Source organism: Leptonychotes weddellii, chromosome 12 (assembly GCF_054177405.1).
Source record: "Leptonychotes weddellii isolate Sample4059 chromosome 12, ASM5417740v2, whole genome shotgun sequence".
In the NCBI taxonomy this organism is placed as follows: domain Eukaryota; kingdom Metazoa; phylum Chordata; class Mammalia; order Carnivora; family Phocidae; genus Leptonychotes; species Leptonychotes weddellii.
In genome coordinates this window covers 44,827,331-44,849,521 of record NC_138380.1, presented here as the reverse complement: position 1 = coordinate 44,849,521, position 22,191 = coordinate 44,827,331, and the positions used below count along the sequence as shown (strand labels likewise).

At 41.8% G+C, this 22,191-nt stretch overlaps 1 protein-coding gene across 2 annotated transcripts in view; it reads left to right on the top strand.

The window, feature by feature from the left end:
* The window catches only part of SNX10 (sorting nexin 10), a 46,999-nt gene that overhangs the window by 7,290 nt on the left and 17,518 nt on the right, over positions 1-22,191 (top strand). For both annotated transcript variants that reach the window (XM_081800372.1, XM_081800373.1), the window contains exon 2: positions 10,216-10,262. In XM_081800372.1, the coding sequence (XP_081656498.1) occupies positions 10,239-10,262 (24 nt within the window). In that variant the 5' untranslated portion in view covers positions 10,216-10,238. The remainder of the gene's footprint in view (positions 1-10,215; positions 10,263-22,191) is intronic.

Below are 22,191 nucleotides of genomic sequence, written 5' to 3'. Positions count from 1 at the left end.
TTCCAAGAAGTGAGGAGGAGGGAGTTGGTCATGAATTCCTAGGTTCCAGGTACTTGTTGGTAGGTTATTGTCTGGAGACTGTAGCGACCAGGGGAATTTGGTTTTCTCCTGGTCCTTAGAAATGGAAGTGCTGAGGGCGCCTGGGTGGCTCAGATGGTTAAGCATCTGCCTTCGGCTCAGGTCATGATCCCGGGGTCCTGGGATCGAGTCCCACATCGGGCTCCCTGCTCAACGGGGAGCCTGCTTCTCCCTCTGCCTCTCTCTCTCTCTGTCTCTTATGAATAAATAAATAAAATCTTAAAAAAAAAAAAAAAGAAATGGAAGTGCTGAGGACATGAGCAGCTTGGACTTTTAAGGGTCACAAGGGAAGGGAAGAGTGGAGAAGCCAAGAAGTAGCCAAGATATAGCTGTTGAGATGGGTGTGAGTGTGGGGCACTTGCTGGCTCTAGGAGGAGGGTTCCCAAGGCATAGTGGGAGGAAGGGTTGCAAGAGGGGATGGCAGAGCGAGGCTGGGGTCAGAGCCAAGTAGGGATGAGAGAACCCCAGGAGTGGATGATGCCTGGAGGGCGTTCAGCTTGGCAGACATTGTAGTTTTCAGGATGAGGGACATTGGGGCCATGAATAAAATGGGTCAAGCTCAGAGTTTCAGGTAACACTTAAAAAAAAAAACCAGCTTCATTGAAATATCTACATACTGTACAACTTACCCAATTAAGTGTACTATTCACTGGTTTTAGCATATTTGCGGATATACACAACCATCACTACAATTTTATTTTTTTTAATTTTTAAATTTTTTTAAAGATTTTATTTTATCAGAGAGAGAGATATTGAGAGCACAAGCAGGGGGAGTGGCAGGGAGAGGGAGAACCAGGCTCCATGCTGAGCAAAGGAGCCCGATGCGGGACATGATCCTAGGACCCTGGGACCATGACCTGAGCTGAAGGCAGATAGCTTAAACCACTGAGCCACCCAGGCGTCCCAGCCACAGTCAATTTTAGAAAGTTTTTATTACCTGATAGCCCTTTAGCTATCACTTCCCTGAACCCCTAAACTCCACCCCTCTACTTTCTACCCACCCCACCCAGTAACCATAAGCAACCAGTCATTTATTTTCTATTTTTATAAAACAGTTCCTGATTCTGGACTTTCATGTGAATGGATTTGTGTAATATGTGGACTAATTTGTGGATCATTTCTAACATGTTTTCAAGGTTCATCCAAGTTCTGGCAGGTATCAATACTTCATTCCTTTTTATTGTCAAATAACATTCCATTGTATGGATGTACCACAGTTTGTTTATCCATTCATCCATTGATGGACATTTGGGTTATTTCCACCTTTTGGCTATTATGAATAATGCCTATATTTATATATTAGTTTCTCTGTGGACATTTTCCTTTCTTTTGGGTATACACTTAGGAGAATTGCTGGTGAGTCTGTGTTTAATGGTTTGAGAAACTGCCAGATTGTTTGATGAGGTGGCCGCACCACTTTACAAATCCACCGGCAGTGTATGAGGGTTCCAATTTCTCTATATCCTTGCCCAAATTTGTTATTATCGGACTTTGTGATTCTAGCCAGCCTAATGGGAGTGAAGTGGTGTCTCACTCTGGTTTTGATTTGCTTTCCTCTCATGACTCATGATATTGAACATCTTTTCATGTGCTTATTGGCCATTTCTCTATTTTCCCTGGAGGAATGTCTATTGAGGATCCTTTGCCTGTTTTTGAAATGCGTTGTCAGTTATCTGTTATCTTTATAAGTTATCAATGATCTTTTTATTATTATATTTATATATGTAATATAATATATATATTTATTATTTTTCCAGCTTTATTGAGGCATAATTGACAAATAAAATTGTAAGATATTTAAAATGTACAATGTGAAGATTTGATAATATATATCCTACATATCCATTGTAAAAGGATTCCCCCCAAGTTACTTAATGTATCCATCACCTTACTTTTTTTCCCTTTTTCTTTTTTTTTTGGTGAGAACATTTTACTCTTTTAAAAATTTCAATTATATAATACAGTATTATCAACTATAGTCACCATGTTATACATTATGTCCTTAACTTTTTTTTATTATTGAGTTGGGTGAGCTCTTTATATATTCTAGCTACAAGTCCCTTATCAGATACATGATTTGCAAATATTTTCTCCCATTCCATGCATTGTCTTTTCACTTTCTTGATGGTGTCCTTTGAAGCACAGAAAGTTTTAATTTTCATGAAGTCTAAAGACTTTTTTTCTTTTGTTGCTCATGCTTTTGGTATATCTAAGAATCCTTTGCTAAATCCCAGGCCATGAAGATTTACCTCTGTGTTTTCTTCTTACATTTAGGTCTTTGATCAATTATTTTTTTTAAGATTTTTTATTTATTCATTTGAGACACAGAGATACAGAGAGAGAGAGAGAGAGAGCATGAACAGGGGCAGAGGGAGAGGGAGAAGCAGGCTCCCCGCTGAGCCAGGAGCCCGAAGTGGGGCTAGATCCCAGGACCCTGGGATCATGACCTGAGCCAAAGGCAGCTGCTTAACCATCTGAGCCATCCAGGTGCTCCTCTTTGATCCATTTCAAGTTAATTTCTATAGATGGTATAAAGTAGGTAGACCTCTAACTTTATTCTTCTGCTTGTGTTTATCCACTTGTCCCAGAACCATTTGTTGAGAAGACTTTTTTCCCCCATTGAATTGTTTTGGCACCCTGTTGAAAATCAATTGACCATAAAGGTATGGCTTTATTTCTGGATTGTTAATTCTATACTGTTAATCTGTTTGTTTTTCCTTGTGCCACTTGGACACTGTCTTAAGTACTGTTGCTTCGTAGTAAGTTTTGAAATCAGGAAGTGGAAGTCTTCCTACTATGTTCTTTTTCAGGGTTGTTTTGACTAATCTCCATCCCCTGCAATTAGAGAGGAGTTTTAGAATCTGTTTGTCAGTTTGTACAGAGAAGTCAGCTGAGATTCTGATAAAGATTGCATTGAATCTATAGATCAGTTTGAGCAGAATTGCTTTCCTAACAATGTTGTCTTCCAGTCCATGAACATGGGATGTTTTTCCATTTATTTAGATCTTCTCTAATTTCTTTCAGTGATCTTTGGTAATTTTCAGAGCATACGCTTTGTACTTCTTTTGTTAATTTAATCCTAGGTATTTTATCCTTTTGATGCTATTGTTCAGGTAGTATTTTGATGAGAAGTTGTGGTAGAACTTCTGCAAAGCCCCTTTACCAGGTGAAGGGCTAGAGTAAGTTGAAAAAAATGTCTTCCCAATCATAGGCAGGAAAGAAGAGCAGGGCATTTTCTGCTGTTCTTCAGGGGGCTGTGTTCTCAGGTCTTTCATGATTCTGTGGCAGGGCACTGAGGGATACATCAACCTCCAAAGAACTCCACACCCCCAAATACCAATGGTTTCCCCTCTTTTCCATCCTAATCCAAAAACTGTGGTGATGGGGGTGGGGGAGGGGAGCGAATAGTTGTAGATAGCTTTTGTTTACTAGGAATGCAATCTGATTGGATGAATTCACACTAATATTTAAATTACTAATACCCCTTCCCCCAACCTCAAGATTTATCTGCTTTTCTAGAAGAGGAAAAGGAGTAGCCCAGACACATTACTAGGTAGGAGAACCTTAATGGCATAAAAAAGGAAGGAGACCATTCAGATAATGTGAAAAATGTTTTTGGGTTTGATCTGGGAGGGTAGGGTGGTTTTGGGGAGAGAGGAAGTCACAAGTCAGGAAGTCTAGTATTACCTGTGTGTCTGCTCTGGTGTCAGCTTTTCTCTCCTACATCTGCTTTTTATGGCTTCTTTTCTTCAATTCTGTTTCTTCTGGTCATGTTCTCTGCAGTCCCCCCACCCCACCCCGCTATCCCTCAGGGGCTGTCCTTAGTGTGTATATGATGGGAAGTAGAGGTCAGGCCCACAACATTCATGCCTATGTGTCCAGAGTGGCTAAGTCTAAGGTAGTACTTTTCCTAAATACTACCTAAATAGTTGTGAGATTAAAGTTAGATGTATTTTTTTTGTTCCTGAATTTTAAACCCCCCAATTTGGCTTGGCATCATCTTCTTGACCATTAATGGAACCCATATGTTGTTGAGATTAGCAAGTTAGTGGTTTCATTGTTTTTTGTACTATGAACCAGTATTTTTTGACTGCTAATAAACCTTAAAAAGACATGTCTTATCCTCTTTAATTTTTTTCTTTTGTGATAAATGGCAGAAAACTTAAATGATAATTTTATTTGTGCTTCCAACTTTAACTGAACTTCAGATTTCTTCTTGTTTTTCCATTTTGGTTTGTCTTTTTTTTTTTTTAAGTAGGCTCCACACCCAGCCTGGGGCCCAATGTGGGGCTTGAACTCATGACCCCGAGATCAAGACCTGAACTGAGATCAAGAGTTGGATGCTTAACTGACTGAGCCACCCAGGCGCCCCTTAGTTTGTCCTTTTTAAGTTCTAAGATCAGACTGAGGAAGACCTTGGGCGGGCTTTACAGGGGGTCCTGCACAAGCTGTACCAAAACATGGAAACTGGATTGCGGTGGAGCAGACGTGCTCTCTCGAGGATACAGCTTGTTTTCCTTTTTCTTTTTGGATGCACTCTTTTGATTGCCCACATTGGGATCTGCCTCAAGCTCCCTTGAGGAAAGGGGTGCCTGGGAAGTCAGGAGACACTGTAGCCTTAAGCCACTGGGCACCCTGGATACTGGCTCCAGGCAGCTCTGTGGGCGTCAGCAGCTGAAGCCAGCTCCGTAATTCAGCTTTTCTGGTGGCCGGTTTCTTTAATATCTCATGAGAACTTTTTAAAGATTTTTATTTATTTCAGAAAGAGAGACAGAGCTAGTGAAAGAGAGCACGAGTGGGGAGAGGGAGAAGCAGGCTCCCCATTGAGCAGGGAGCCCGATGCAGGGCTCGATCCCAGGACCCCGGGACCATGACCTGAGCCGAAGGCAGAGGCTTAACCTACTGAGCCACCCGGGCACCCCTCTTATGAGAACTTTTATGTTCATCATGGCTTCTGTTTAAGTGCAAGCTCTGGTCCTTCAGAACTCCAGCTGTGACGTCATTACCCCTCCCTTTCTGTTTCATCATTTCCCCACTTTAGGTCCCAGGGAACTGGCAAGTCTCCCAGTGCATCCTGGGCCAAATATGGGAGGGAGTGCCAGCCCTTCCTTCGGTGCCAGGCTGTGCCTCAGGCGCCTGAGTAACGTGTGGACTGACTTCACTGGAGTCTGATGCTTATCACGGATGCCGTCACCTGGGTCTAAGAACAGTCCCCCCCCACCCCCCCCATGATACAGAGTAGGGCTACCTGTAGAGATGCCCCTCCAGCAGGACCTTGGCTGACAGTTTCCCCCTAGAGGAGATTTGGGGAGGCCATGGCCCCACTCCCAGATCTGCCCAATGCAGCAGGAAGGACATAGGTGGTCCTGAGAACAGATATGAGAAAAACTGGTACGGAGTTAAACTTTTACTCTAAAACAACCTCACTGACGTTATGTCTTTATGAGATGAAAGTCAGAAGTCAGTAATTTTTCATTTATATAGAAAAATTGCTGAACATCGGAGGAGGAAGTAAGACACAGTAAAATTAATGTAGTTGTCTGTTTTCTTGGAAGGGGGAATATAAAAGTAACTGAGCACATAGGGTTTCACTTTTTAAAAAAATAACATAGCTTTTTCAGACTTTAAAAGTAACAAATGCATTGTAAACTTTTAGAAAAATACAGAAGGAAGCGATTAGAAATGACCACTGCAAACTTGTAATGTGTAGGCTCCAGTTCTCAAATATATAAGTAAAGAAATAGAAACATAATGGGACACCTGGGTGGCTCAGTCGGTTAAGCGTCTGCCTTCAGCTTGGGTGGTGATCACAGCGTCCTGGGGTCGAGTCCTGCATCGGGTTCCTTGTTCACAGGGAGCCTGCTTCTCCCTCTGCCTCTGCCACTTCCCCTGCTCATTCTCTCTCTCTCTCTGACAACAAATTAATAAAATCTTAAAAAAAAAAAACATATTTAGAAAAATCACTTGACAATACTTCTTGAACAGTCCCTATCATTTAATATTCTTCTATAACATAATTTGTGGTGGTATAAGCTGGTCTGTTTTACAGCTGTACCATCATTATTCTTTTCTAATCTACTGATGGACATTTAGGTTTCCATTTTATTTGATCTATTTTTTAAAAACACTGCATTGGGAACATTCTTTCATACAGATTTTTTTTTTTTTTGTATATGTCTAATTGATTTTTTTAGGTTGAGTTCCCAGATGTGGAATAATTGAGTCAAAGAACATGAGCAATTTAAAAATTCTTTTGAAACATATGGCCAAATCGTCTTTCAGGAATATTGAAATAGCTCTCATCCCTACCAGCAGCAATCAGTCCCATTTCTCATGATCTTTGCCAGTGTGGATATTATCATTTAAAAAACATTCTGATTTAATAGATGCAAATATGGTATCTTATTTTTTATTTGCATTTCTGTTTATAGCAAGGTTAGACATTTTAAATAGATCATTGGCCTTTTTTCCAAAACTTTTTAATTGTGGTAAGAATATGTAAAATTTACCATTTCCCCATTTTACGTGTACAGTTCACTAGTATGTATATTCACATTGATGTGTAGCATCTCCAGATCAGTTTCCTCTGGCCAAACTGAAACTCTGCACCCATTTACAAGAGCTCTCCATTTCCCCCTGGCAACCACCATCCTACCTTCTGTTTCTGTGAATTTGACTAGTTTAGAAACTTCAGGTAAGTAAGTAGAATCATAAAGTATCTGGTTTTTGTGTATGTGAATGATCATTTCATTTAGATTAATGTCCTCAGGGTTCATCCATGTTGTAGCATGTATCACAATTTCCTTCCTTTTAAAAGCTGAATAGTATTCCATTGTGTATACATACCACATCTTGCTCATTTGTTTGTCAGCAGACACTTGGGTTGCTTACCCTTCTTGGCTTTAGGAACAATGCTTCTATGAACACAGATGTGCAAATATCTCTTCGAGATCCTGCTTTCAGTTCTTTTGGATGTATACCCAGAAGTAGAATTGCTGGACTATATATATAGTAGTTCTGTTTTTAATTTTTAAAAATTTATTTAAGTAATCTCTATGCCCAATGTGGGGTTTGAACTCATGACCCCGAGATCAAGAATATCATGCTCTTCCAACTGAGCCAGTCAGGCACCCTATTTTTAATTTTTAAAGGAACCTTCCTTCTGTTTTCTACAGGAGCGACACGATTTTACATTCCCATTGGCACAAAGGTTCCAATTTCTCCATATCCTCACCAGTACTTGTTTTCTGTTTTTTTGATAGTAGCCTTCCTACTGGATGTGAGGTAATAACTCATTGCGGTTTTGATTTGCATTTCCCTAATGATTAGTAATACTATGTTTTCATGTACTTTTTGGCTATTTGTATATCATCTTTGGAGAAAGGTCTGTTTGGGTCCTTTGTCCAGTTTTTAATCAGGTTGTTTGTTTTTTGTTGTTGAGTTTGACCCTTATTGTTTTTGTTTTGTGAATTATTATAACTTTGCTTATTTTTCTACAGAAATATTCTTTGGTATGGATTTATAAGAGCTTTCCATAAATTAAATATTAATCCTTTGTCATGTATTATAAATATTATTATCATATAATATTTGTCTTTATATCCCTTTGAAACATACAACAGGTTTAAATTTTCATATGGTCATGTCTATCACTTTTCTCAATTTTTTTTCTATTTTTATGTGTATATGAGGGTGGAGAGGTGTTTACTAACTGTAATACTAGGAGCAGTTCCTCTGGGGGTCCTAGAGGGCTCTTTGGGGCCTTCAGCACCCTAGGGCATTTCCCAGGGCAGCACAAGGGCCACAACATAAATCCCCTGGCATGGTGAGCCTTTCCCCTGCTAGGCAGTGAGCTGGTGACACACAGGTGTAGACAGAACATCACTCTCTCCTCTGTGCACACTGCAGGGGACTGAGTGTAGGTGGGAGGAGATTCTCCTCTTGAAGGGTGGGCAATAAGCTTTTTCGAACCCCAAATCGACCCGTTCCTGGATACTCCTGAAAGCAGCCAGCCTTCTCTCTTCTCCCACCTTCTTGGATGCCTCTGAAACTGACCCAGGCTCTTCAGCCAACTCCTCCTGTGGGCCCTCTCCTCAAGTGCTCACAGGGATTCCTACCTTACACCCTTTCAGTACCAGGGCTTTTGTCTGACCTTCTTGTAAAAGCCCTCTCTGGAGGCAGAATCCTAACAGGAAAGGAAATGGAGATGGAGCGCCTGAGTGGCTCAGTCGGTTAGGTGTCTGCCTTCGGCTCAGGTCATGATCCCAGATCGAGTCCTGCATCGGGCTTCCTGCTCAGTGGGGAGCCTGCTTCTCCTTCTCTCTCTGCCCCTCCTCCTGCTTGTGTTCTCGGTCTTGCTCACTCTCTCTCTCAAATAAATAAATAAAATATTTAAAAAAAGGAAATGGGGACTGATGCCTTTCCTTAAACACAGTTGACCCAGAGCGGAATCTCTTCAACATTAAAACGGTAGTGTATTGTTGTGAAGGCTCTAAGACGAGGGTGAAAAGGCATCAGAAAAAGCCAGGTGTCCAGCGGAGATGGTGAGACATGGCGACACCTAATGGAAAGGTGGCATCTTTTTCACTTATCTGCTTCCTCCACATACAGCTTGCGGGCCTGTCTCCAGGCTCAAGCCCCAGCTCCTGGAATCTGGCCACATCTCCAGAAGGGAGAAGAGGTTAGGTGTATTTTGTTTGAGGGTTGACCACTTCTTCTAACATAGCAAAAAAACCCAAATAAATTACAAACAAAAAAACCCAAGAAAGCTATAGCAGTTGTTTTCTAATAAAAATACACTCCTGTCCCCTTACTGTTACAAAGTCTCTGCCCACTGTGAGGTTAGTTAAAAATCTTCCTGCACGTTCTTCTAGGAGCACATGAGATTTCTCTTGGCTTTTGTGTGGGAAATATGGAAAAACATATCTATTTGGTTTATGAAATTGTATATTGTTACAGTGAATCAATAACTCTGTAGATTGGGTGTATAGCTCAGGGGTAGAGCATTTGACTGCAATAACTCTGTAGATCTTCGATAAAACCAGTTTTGTTCTGTTTAGGATGCCCTTGTGGCTTTGATATAAATTCCAGTCTAGTTCATGATTAACAAGTTCATTGTGTTAATCAGCCTTTGACACGGGGTGGTAAGGAAACCCAAAACTATGCTACTGAAAGCCCCCCCACCCCCATTTTCATTTTAGAGAATTCTCCGAGATCTCTGAGAAAACTCGAGAATGATGTAAACTATACTTGTATTCCTTATTTCACCATTGGGAAAAGTACGTAACCCCTTCTCTTTCTACCCCCGTGTATAGTCCACAGACTCTCAGCCAGTAGTTTGCTTGTCAGAGAGGAGACTGCCTATAGGTATGCAGACCAAGCTTAACATTGTGAAAATCTTTTCCTGTTGATCTAAGAGAGAGCTTTATTAAGGTATAGAATTGAAAACACAACATTTGATTGCTCCATAGGTAGGATCTGCAAACTACTGCCGCCTGTTTTTGCAGATAAAGTTTTGCTGGAACATAGCCATCTGCATTCGATTACTTAGCATCTGTGGGCTTTCTCACTATAAATTGCAGACTTGCATAGTTGTAACAGAGACCGTTTGGCCTGCAAAACCTCAAATATATACTATCTGACCCTTCACAGAAAAAATTTGCCAAGCCCTGCTCTATAGAATTCTTTGTTTCATAGACATTTTGTATTTTAAATCCATCAGAGCTGTTCTCAGTGGTGGATCTCTCTGGGCATCTCCATTCCCTCCATCTCACTGCCAACCAGCATCCCCCTCCGGCCCCTCATGGCCACTCTGCTCCCCCCCACCCCCAGCCTCTGACTCACCAGGGCTCCAACTCTTGCCAGACTCTGCCTGGCCTTCCAGTTTGAGTACTTGTCATCATCCAGCTGCTTTGGATTTGCCATGTCTCAAACTCCCAATCCCCAGTGCAGACTGATGTTCACCTTGGTCTGCTCAGCAGTGGACAGGAGGGAAGGAGGAGCAGAGGTTCATCTTTCAGAGACTGTGGGTAGCCAGAGAGATTTGCTCTCAGAGGATTTGGGTGCAAGGCCATGAGAGACATATCTGCTCCAGTATGGAACTTCCAAATCACTGAGTGTTGGTATCTTATTTTTCAGGTTGATTGTGTCCTGTGCTGAAGATGTTTCCAGAACAACAGAAAGAGGTATGTCATCACAAATCCAAAAATAAATAATCCATGCATTTTGACTCACTGCAGGTTAGTTCTTCATTCACTAACCATCAATCTGTGGTAGAGAGTCAAGATACTTCAGGGCATCCTAATGAAAAGTAACGAAAGGGCTAACGAAAGTAAAACACCTGCCCTCCTGCCCCCACCGCCCCTGCACCCCCCATTCCCCAGCATTGGTGTGTCCTCGGCCCTCATTCCTTGGTTCCAGTGACTGAGCTGGCTCTTAGCTCACTCCCACCCGCTGCTTATAAATGTATTTTGTTCCATGACTCAGATTTTTCCAGGCTCTGACTCCCACCCTTTGCTTTGAACAGTCTCCCTCTGGCTTTCTTGGTTTTCTCCTCTGTTGCCTCATACGTGAATCCCCCTACCTCTGGTAACAACCCAGGGGAACTGTCTGCCCTTAGTTTCAGTTTTACCTTGCTTATTGCCTCTTAGATCTGTTGGCTTGGTTTCACACAGTTCAGAGAACACTGTCCTTTCCTGAACCCAGCCTGATTGATCTCCCAGGCCTCCAATCTCAGCTTCTGGAGCTTCATCTAACTGGGAAGAGGGTAGGACAATCCCCACACCAACCCTTTGCTGAGTGACCCTCTCTTGAAAGTTTTGTTTGTTTATTTGTTTTGAGAGGGAGGCGGGGGGAGGGGCAGAGGGAGAGAGAGAATCTTAAGCAGGTTAAGCAGGCTCCGTGCCCAGCGAGGAGCCTGACACGGAGCTCTATCTCACGACCCTGAGATCATGACCTGAGCGGAAATCAAGAGTCTGAAGCTTAACCAACTGAGCCACCCAGATGCTCCTTATAAGTACCCATTTGTCCTACTCTGCCTACTACTGTTCCACGCACATTGTCACTAGGTGAGCCTAATGAAACTGAATAGTGGCAGAGGAACTTTTTAGGGAGTACACACACACACACACACACACACACACACACACACAGGTGGCCACATGGTCCTTCGTTTGCCTTGCCCAAGTTTAAAGCACTATATAACCCAAAAAATCCTTTTCAGAGAATCCTTCCAGAAGCTTCTTTGTTAGATATCACATCCTTTCTTTCAGCCCTGTCTTTGGGTTCAGATTCTTCTCATTAATCTAACCCACTTCCACCGTTTAATTCCATGTTGGGCTCCGCATTTTCTTTTTTATTTTCCTTTTTATTATTTTTTGGGCTCCCCCATTTTCAAAGACAGTGTTTTGGTTTATTTGTTTTTTAACTTTTTGGGTATAACTTATATACAGTAAAATGCATCAAATGCCCTAATCTTATGTGTATAGCTCAGCAGATTATCTCTTATGTGTACACCTGTGTAACCACACTCAGATTGAGGTGCAGATGTTTCCAGCACCCCAGAAGGTACTGTGTGTCCCTTTCTAGTCAGTCCCCCTATTTTCCCTATAGAGCTAACCCCATACAATACCAAGACTTTTCTCCTGTCTCTGTATTAAATAATACTGGGATCAAGCTGTTTCTTTCAGGAAATGCCTTCTCTGTGAAGTTGGCCAAACTGCAGGTCCCCACATGACTTCTCTCACTGCTGACACTAATTACAATTTCAGGAGTTCCTCAAACCATCCTCAGTTTTAATAATTTACAAGAAAGACTTACAGAACTCATGGAGACAGCTGTTATACTCACAGTTATGGTTTATTACAGGGAAAGGACACAAATTCGAACCAGCCAGAGGAAGAGATGCAGAGGATAGAGTTGGGGAGGGGTCCAAGTCCACATGTGGAGCTCCAGCTCATCTTCTCCTTATGGAGTTGCTGGAGTTAAGCTGCCGCCATTGATGCGTAATGATATGCATAGGGGAGCTCAGTAGGGCCTTTGGTATCCAGTTTTTACTGGGGCTCAGTCGCAAACTGCCTGTGCGGCTGACTTTTAGTCTCCAGTCCTCCTGGGGTCAGGCTAATATTGTTAGTCTCCAGTTCCTCCAAAGGTTGCGGTTGGTACAGTGTGGTCCTAAACCCCCATCATATTTGCATTGTTGGCCAAAGCACAGGCTAGCAAAGTTACTCTTGTCAGGCAGGATATGCCAGGGGCCTAGAGATCACCTCCCAGGAGCCGAGGGCAGAGGCCAGACCTCCCTCCGGGTGAGGTGAATTCTTCACTACACACCTACGTCGGCCTGACGGGAGTGGGGGTGTGATCGCCGGCACATTCCCAAGGCACTTTTTTTTTTTTTTTTTTAAAGATTTTATTTATTTATTTGACAGAGAGAGACACAGCAAGAGGGAACACAAGCAGGGTGAGTGGGCGAGGGAGAAGCAGGCTTCCCATGGAGCAGGGAGCCTGACGCAGGGCCTGATCCTAGGACCCTGAGATCATGACCTGAGCCGAAGGCAGACCCTTAACCCACTGAGCCACCCAGGCGCCCCATCCAAAGGCACATTTTAAAAGTTGTTCTTTTAGGGGGAAAAAACTGCCAATGAAAGCAACAAAGGCTTTTTTTTTCCAATTAGAAGAAGGTTTATTTTAAATTTTAAAAATTTTTAATTTTCTAAATTTTTTGCTTAGTTGGTTCAATCACTTGATTTTTATTACAAACTCACTTCAATTAAAAACTACACAAATTTTAACCAACTACATAAAGTATTTTATTGACCTTGCAAAAGTCCTTTAAAGATTTTATTTATTTATTTATTTGATGGGGGGAGCTGGGTGGGGGGAGGGGCAGAGGGAAAGGAGGGAATCTTAAGCAGCCTCTGTGCTCAGTGTGGAACCCAACCCGGGGCTCGATCTCACGACCCTGAGATCATGACCTGAGCCGAAATCAAGATTTGGACGCTTCACTGACTGGAGCCACCCAAGTGCCCCCAAAAGTCCTTTATTATAAATAATTATATAATAATATTATAACATTAAGGAATTTTAAACTAGAAAGTCCTTCAACTGAAAAGGAAAAAAATAGGAGAAAGATTAAATGTTTGGAAATTTAGCCTCTGTCAGCAAGAACAAGCATAGTCAGGCTAGGTTCTGGATGTATTGTAATATAGTGCTTTTCATCACATATCAGCCCATTGTCTACCCGTGGCCAGAATGATCTCCTGGCGTCTAACACATTGCTCTGAGAACAAAGTCAAAACTCCTAAATGTGGTTTCTAAGGCCCTGTTTGATTGGACCCTGCTTCCTTCCCTAGGCTCGTCTTCTGCCTCTCCCTCTCCCTCGATGCACTTCTCACTTCTTATTCTGGAGCTTGTTCTGCAGATTTGAATGCTTTGTGCACCCTGGGCCCCTGGGCTTTCACAGATGTTTCTCCCACTGCTTGGAATGATCTCTCTTCCCCCAGACTTCACTCTTTGTTGACTGGCTAACTCCTCCTTATCCTCAGGCCTCAGCTTAGAAGCCAAGAAGAGGCTTTTCTAAAGAACCAATTTCACAAGGTATTTTTATCTCACCACCTACCCTGTAGTCAGTGCAGTTAGAAGTGGAGGAGGTTTTGGTTGAGCCTTTAAATATCCTAGTGCCTGGTTGATGTTTAGTGGAAATAGCTCAGGTCCCACCTGACTGCATATGTAAGGGCAGAATGTGCTATCACTGATTGTTCTAGCATCTAGACGGAGGACACAATGTGTATAAAGCACTTTCCACTCGGTGCCCATAGCAGACTTTACTGATTAATCTTGACATTGGCACATGAATCGAGACCTATTTACCATCCTTGCTTAAAATTCAGACAGCTTAGGAGTGACATGTTGGTTCTACCTAACTGGTAGCTCCAGCCTAGAAGTTTGGCAATTTTTTTTTTTTTAATAGATGTGGGGGGTGGGTAACCAAATGGAGTCTCTCTTGTTAAAATAGCTTTATTATTGCAATAAATCTAGACAGAGGAGAGCAGGGAGTGAGAGTCTCCCTTGTTAGTTAAACACGTTCCATTTGCACATTGGTTTGGATTCCCAGGAGAGCAGTATCCAAGCTGATGGATCTTCCCCATAAAAAGGCCTTGGCGTTGGGCCATTGTAAAATTAAAATGAATTCCGATTCATTCATGCATGCAACTTTAATTTACAATTAAAATATTATGGTTACATATTTTAATAAGAATAATTAGATGGACCCAACTGAATCAACTCTTCTGTTTAATGAGACAGAACCCAGAATCCTAATGAAAAGGCAGGTGGCTGTGTTAGGAAACACGTTTCAGGCTGTCTTCCGTGGAGTCAGGCATTTTCATCCTCTTTATATTCCAGTGTCCAGAGCAAGCAGTTTGGTTTTTTCTGCATTGCTAAAGACCCTCGCTTCCTGCCACGTTGAGCTCCTCTTCTGTGATGTGTGAATAAATAGTTCGCTCCTGCTGGACCGTGTTTCATGGGGTCCCACACTCTGGTCCCCCCAAGGCACTGGGTTTGTTCCTCTGCCCCGGGCTCCTGTGGTGTAAACGGGGTGGCCCTGCCTATGTGATATGACTCCGAGGGTGGGCTGAAACCCCTTTTGTGTGTGTGGCTTTTGGGGGTGGGATGTATATCTCCCTTGCTGTCCCGGATCACGATGGCTGAATTCTGCCTTGAGAAATTTATACCTTTAGGATAAGGGTTTTTCTCCCACTGTCCATACTTCACACTTGACACCTTAGTGGCAGTAAAGCCCTCAGCTCTGTGGCAGCGGATATCCTGACTGGAGCTGACGCAGGGGGGCCCAGGGGAATTCCAGGCACCATGAGGACCCTGTCACCCAGGGAGGAGACAGGGCCCTGCAGGGACGGACATGAGGGAAGCTTAACAGTTGCATGTTCGGGATATGCTTGTGCTGACCCATGGTAACTTTTTGGGCTCGCTCTAGGAAAGCATGGTTTTGTTATTGGGAAACTGATTGGAAACTGACTGGGCTGGAACCAATGAATATCATTAAAGAATATCCCGTAAGCAAGCCTTCCCCCTGGGTCCTGTGATGCTCGGGACTTGGAAGGAAGTGACAAGACAGAGCACTCTCCTACTCCCTACAACGAATTGTTTTGTTATTCCTTCCTCCTTCCTTCCTTGCCTGTGTGGTGTGATATTATAATAGGGGAAACTAGATGTAGGATACATGGAGATTGTTCTGTATATCTCCAACTGTTCTAAAATGAACACTTTTAAAACAAACTACACCGAATTATATCTGCTCACATATAGAGGTTTCTAAAAGATTGTGCGGTAAATAAAGCAAGGTATAAAACTGTATTTATATTATGCTTCCATTTGTGTTAAAAAGTATATATATAATATATAACAATATAATGTAGAATATGTTATATATAATATATAACATGATATATAATAATGTGTGTATAATATAAAATATATATAATATAATATATGTATAATATAAAAAATATATAAAAGTCCTGGCTTAGGTGGGCAAAAAACTGGGAGTCCAGTAGGTAGGGGGCTTCATTTTCATGGTGTACTCATCTGTTTTTGAAATTTTTATATCTCTCTCTCTTTTTTTTTTTTTTCAAGATTTTATTTATTCATTTGAGACACAGAGATACAGAGAGAGAGAGCATGAGCAGTGGGAGAGGCAGAGGGAGAGGGAGAAGCAGACTCCCTGCCGAGCCAGGAGCCCGATGTGGGACGCGATCCCAGGACCCTGGGATCATGACCTGAGCTGAAGGCAGACGCTCAACCATCTGAGCCACCCAGGCGCCCCTATATATCTCTCTTTCTTAATTGCATACATGTTTTATTTTTATAATAATGAAAAAGTCATATTTTTTAAGGTTGATAAGGTTAGTGTTATGTTCATGGCATCAGTAAATGTTGAACAAATGGCTAACATTTCAGCTCTATGTTTCTGACTTGCTTTCACTTTCGAGTCCCACATTTGTTCCCTTTCATAAAGCAGTCTGCTTGGGATGACCGCCCTGCCCTACTTCCCTCCCTTCTTTCCTTTTACTTTCTCCGGTTTTAACTTTTCATTTATGAAATTTTAAACATACACAAAGCAGAGAGAATAATATAATGAACCCTTATGTACCTAAGGGTTCAACAATTAACACGTTATTAATTCATGACCAAACTATCCCCCCACCACAATCCATTTCCTCCTGGTCTCAGACAGTGAATTATTTTGAAACAAATTCTAGACATTGTGTATTTTTATCTGTAAATATTTCAGTATGCATGTGTAGCAAATGACCCTTCTTAGGAATAAACCATATTATCACACCTTAAATAATTAGCGTTAATTGTTTCATAACATCAAATATTCAATGTTCAAGTTTTTCTGATTCTTTTGGGGGGGGGAAGTATATATATTTTGTTGTTCTAATCATGATCCAAATATAGACCACACGTTGCATTGGGTTAATATATTGCTTAAAGTCTGTTCTGCTTTTTTCCCCTTTTGCAGTTCGTTGAAGAAACTGCATTGGGGCGCCTGGGTGGCTCAGTCGTTGGGCGTCTGCCTTCGGCTCAGGTTGTGATCCCAGAGTCCTGGGATCAAGCCCCGCATCGGGCTCCCTGCTCAGCAGGAAGCCTGCTTCTCCCTTTCCTACTCCCCCTGCTTGTGTTCCCTCTCTCGCTGTGTCTGTCTCTGTCAAATAAATAAAAATCTTAAAAAAAAAAAAAAGAAACTGCATCTTTTGTTTATAGAGGTTTTCACAAACTGGATTTTGCTGATTGTGTCCTTTTGGTGTAGTTTAACACAGGTTAGCGTACTTCTTACTGCAAAAGATGAGTTTTTCCCACTGTACTTTTCCTAATGTGTTATGAGATACAAAGGTAACTCCTTAATTTTGGATGCCACTTGTGTAAAGAAGCTTGCAACATAATGAACTGTTGTAAGTCATATAAAAGGCAGGTCTAAGTGAATCTCATCCATAGTTACTCCTGAAGTAGTAAAAGCTTTCTTAAAAATCATCATTCAAAACTGCCAGAGCATGGCATTTAAATACCCTCCAAGCTATAAAGTGGCAAGTAACATCTTTTGTAGTATGTCTTTTAGGTGATTTGTCATAACTATTATTAGGAAGCAGGAAGCTTACTTGATACATTCTTTCTGCCTTTCAAGCTTGTTATTTGTAAAGAATGTAGTGTGTAAAATGGGCTAAATTTTAGTTTTAAGATTGTTATGTGGGAGCCCCGAACAGAACCCTGGTGAATAAGCCATTGGTTAAATTCTCCACTTTAGAACCGTTCCTCGCACAGACTCAGTGCTCTTTAATTGAATGAATGAATGAACGAGTCCTTAGTTTAAATACATAAGCATGTAAAACATACTTTGGAATAGGGCAAAATAAACGTCCTGAGAAAGTGAACACAAAATGAAACAAGTCTTCATTTTTGTGGTAGAAAATTCTCATCAAGCCTCTGAACAATTAATACTCATTAACACCTAGAGGTTCTGATTCATTAGCCCTTGTCCCCCCGCTCATCTTTCTGTAATCTGAGTAAACATTCTTACGATGAGCACATAGTTATGTTTACTGTACTATAAAGCTGGGCTACAGTGAAAATTAAAGAAAAGCACACCTATCAAAATGGCTAACACACACTATAGCAACACCAGCAGCAGCGTGGTGGGCCCAGGGGTAATCACACAATGGCAGCGAGCCGCATTTCCCTGATGGCTAACGACGCGCCACTTTTCACGTGCTTGCTTGCCATCTGTGTGTCCTCCTTGGTGAAACGGCTCTTTGGGTGTTTCACCTATTTCCTAATTGAATTCGTTTTTTCTTTAAATGTTGTTTTGAGGGGTGCCTACGTGGCTCAGTCGGTTCAGCGTCTGCCTTCGGCTCAGGTCATGATCCCAGGGTCCTGGGATCGAGCCCCACGTCGGGCTCCCTGCTCGGTGGGGAGCCTGCTTCTCCCTCTGCCCCTCCCCCTGCTTGTGTTTTCTCTTTCTCTTTCTTCCTCTCTCAAATAAATAAATAAAATCTTTAAAAAAAATGTTGAGTTTTGAAAGCTCTATATAGGTTCTAGGTACAAGTCCTTTGAGGATGTGTGATTTGTAAATATTTTCTTCCAGTCTGTCATTTGTTTTTTCAACTTCTTTGAGGGGTCTTTTGCAGGGGAAACTTTTAGTTTTGGTGAGGTCCCATATATCACCATTTCCTTACGTGGATTATCCTTTTGGCATCAGTCTTTGAACTCTTTGTCTAGGCCTAGGTCCCAAACATCTTCTCTTATATTTTTTTTCCTGATAGTTTTATGTTTACATTTAAATCTGTGATCCATTTTCAGTTAATTTTTGTAGAAGGTGCAAGGGTCAGGTTGAAGGTAGATGTCAAATTGCTGCAGAACCACTTGTTGAAAGGCTGTCTGTCCTTTATTGAATTGTTTTTACACGTTTGTCAATAATCAGTTGGGCATATCTGTATGGGTCTATTTTTTTTTTTTAAAGATTTTATTTATTTATTTGACAGAGAGAGACCGCACAAGCAGGGGGAGGGGCAGGCAGAGGGAGAGGGAGAAGCAGGTTCCCCATGGAGCAGGGAGCCCGACGCGGGTCTCCATCCCAGGACCCCAGGATCATGACCTGAGCTGAAGGCAGATGCTTAACTGACTGAGCCACCCAGGCGCCCCAATGTATGGGTCTATTTCTGGGTTTTCTGTTCTGTTCCATTTGTCTGTGTACCTCTTCCAGTACCATATGGCCTTGATTACTGTAGCTATCTAGTGAGCCTTGTCATCAGGCAGAGGGATTCTTTTCACTTAGTTCTTTTTCAAAATTGTTTTGGCTATTCTAGGGTCCCTTTCCATGTAAATTTTAGAATAAGCTCATCTGTGTCTTCAGACCATCTAACTGGGATTTATACAGGAATTACATTAAACCTATAGATCAATTTGGGGAGAATTGATCTCTTTACTGTGTTGAGTCTTTCAATTCATGAACACAGTATAGACATACACTTACATAGATATAGACAAAGAACTATATGCTTCTTTGATTTCTTTCAACTGCATCTTGTAATTTTCAGCATACAGCATCTGCACATCTTTTGTTTTTGAAACATCTTTGTAGTCAATTGGTTGGTTAATTCTTAAACATTTCATGAGGACTTACTATGTGCTAACACTGTGCTTGGGGCTAGAAATATAAAGATGGAATAGAAAGCCTTTGAGAAGTGCATGTTTTTTGAACTGATAGTTTAGCTAATAGCAAAGATTATAATTTTTCCCCTCCAAAATAATACAATACAGTGAAAATGGAAATTATCTGAGATTTATCATGCTAAAAGAACTGCGAGATATAGTATGTTTGAGAGCACAGGTTTTGGAGCAAGGTTTGAGTTTGAAACCTAGCTCAGCCTATTGGCCATTTGACTTTGGGCCAGTTGCTTAAGCTTTAGAAGCCTTACTTTCCTTATTTGTGTTATGGGTGATAATATTATTGACCCTTTAGGATTGTTGTAAAGATTAAAGAGAAACATGTAAAACACTTGTCACAGTGCCCTATACAATACAGTTATTTTTGTTGTTAATTTCATCTCATGTCCAGGCTAAGGAAAAGAAAGAAGACAAGGTAGATGGATAAATGGACAAAGGTTGAACCTGGGGTGGTGGGGGAGGGGGGAAACAGGGTGCATTGAAATCAAAGAGCAATTATTATAAGAGAACACAGGAATTAGATTTTTCAAAGAGTCTAGCAGTCTCTCTTTCTTCAGAAGCCTTTTCCCACATGGAGAACAGTAGGGATCAGTTAGTTTAAATTTTTAATTCTACTCTGCCTGGCTTCTTCCTTCATACTAGATATAGTCATTAGGCCCAAGAAGTCATTAAAGTGTTTAATAAGGTTATTAAATTGACTAACTGCTGCTGCTGAAGCAATTTTCATAGGAAATCCATATGATTCTAGGTATGGAACTCGGAGCTGTCCTCTGTGGCTGACAGGCTGTCAACATTCCTTTGAAGGATGGTGGGCAGCATCGTGAGGGATGCGTCTAATTAAGAGATTATAGGTGAACCATGGCTTCCTGGGTGTGCTATTCATAGCTGGAAGCGCAGTGAAACTTCACTAATTCCTACTAATTGCGGGGTGGGGGAGGGGAGGCCCATCTGAATTATAGAATATTTTAAAAATAAATGTACTTTTATTACTTTCAAGTACATATTTTAACTCCAACTAGGCAAACAAATTGTCTGGTACAGGTCTTAGGGGACCCAAGTTATTGAAGCTATCAGAATGATTTTCAATTATTTCTATGTAAATAGGTGCTTCTGGAGTTCTTTAGGGTGCTCGAAAACAGTTTGTTCTCATAGATCTTAAACATTGCTCATGTAGCCATATGCTGTTAATTGGCACACCCTTAGAGGAAGGGGGTTTGTTAAATTAAGATAAACTTTAGACCAGCTGCTAAATAACTTACCGTTAATTCACGGAGTCCAAGAACCCAAGTGGATGAGGATTTTATTTCAATTGAAGTTTGATCTCGTTTTTGGTTTTTTTTTTCCTGAAGGCAGTTCATTCATTCCTGCAGGCATTCATTTATTCATTAAGTGATATTAATGGAATGCATTGACTGTGCCAGGCTCTCACGTCCTACGCTCCCCTGAGGGAGCTCAGCATCCGGTAGAGGAGGCCTGTGGGCATTAGACAGCCCAGTAAGTTGTGGTGAGGAGGGACAGGGCCCAGGTGTGTGCCCAGAGGCATGAGGGGCTCGGAGGAGGTCAGGTTAATCAGACTGGGTGAATCAGAGGATTGCCAGAGACTGAGCTGCATTTTGAAAAATGAATTGGAGTTAGCAGAAAATGAGGGCAAGAGGAAATGATGACGAAGAAGAAAGCGCATAAGGGGGTAGGGACAGCAGTCCAGGCAGAGGGAACAATATGTTCAAAAGCACGGAGGTGCAAACTGGCATGTCGTGTAGGGGGACTTTTGTTTAGCCTTTGGAGATGAGTAGAGTAAAAATCATGAAAGACTATTGTGCTAGCTAAGGAGTCTGAACTTGATCTTGAAGGTTAGGGGGCAGGTTTTGAAGGACTTTTAGCAGGAAAATGACATCACCAGATGTGTGCTTTGGGGCCATTCTTGTCTTAGTGTGGGGGATGAATTGGATACAGGCCCAGAGATCCACCAGCAGCCCATGCATTAATGTTGGACAAGTGGGCCTTGAACCAAAGCAGTAGCAGGGGGAATAGGGTTGTGGGGAGTTCAAAGGAGGGTGAATCTTGAGAACTTGGTCAGTGTGGATTTGGGAGGTGAGTCAAAGAGAGAAGTCAGGGGTAACTGGATTTCTGGCAGGTTTGCTGGAAATGAGATGGGAAGCAGGATGGTGTGGCAAGGGTGTGGACTCTGTGCTCGTGGGACCTCTAGGCAAGAGGCTGGATATGTATGTGGAGAGATCCCTGGACTGGGACAGAGATGGAATCCTCAGCTCATGCTGGGTGCTTGAAGCCACATGTTTGGGTGAGATCCTCCTGGAAGTGCAACAGGGTATGAAGAATAGCAGCCAGGATGGCCCTCGGGCCACAGCAGTGTTTAAGAGAGTGAGAAAGGAAAAGCTCACCATCCACAAAAGAATAGTGACATTTAGCACTCCTACCAAGTTAAAGATTTTCAAGATTGAAAAAAATATTTGGAGTCTTAGCACCATAGTTGACTTTGAGTGTGTATTTAAAAAGCATTGCTGTTCTTAGAAGACTGTTTTTTACCCCAGCATAGTTTTAGAATATGTATTCAACAGACCCTTCCCTATGTAAAGATTAGACTTAATGAGTAATAATAATAGTAGAGTCTGAGAATTCCAGGCCACTGAGATGAAGAAAAGACTTCTTTACTGTAATTTGTCATTACGCTGTCCATTCCTTCTACAAATATTATGAGGGGCTTGCTCTGAGCAAGTGCTATGAGATCTTTAGGTCAGTCTATATTTCGCTGAAAAATGACAGAGTGTTTGCCGCTGGGTTCTTAAATTAATAGTTTGTACTTTAAAAAATACATACAGTTGGTTTAGCTTAATTGCTTATTGCCAATGTCTGTGG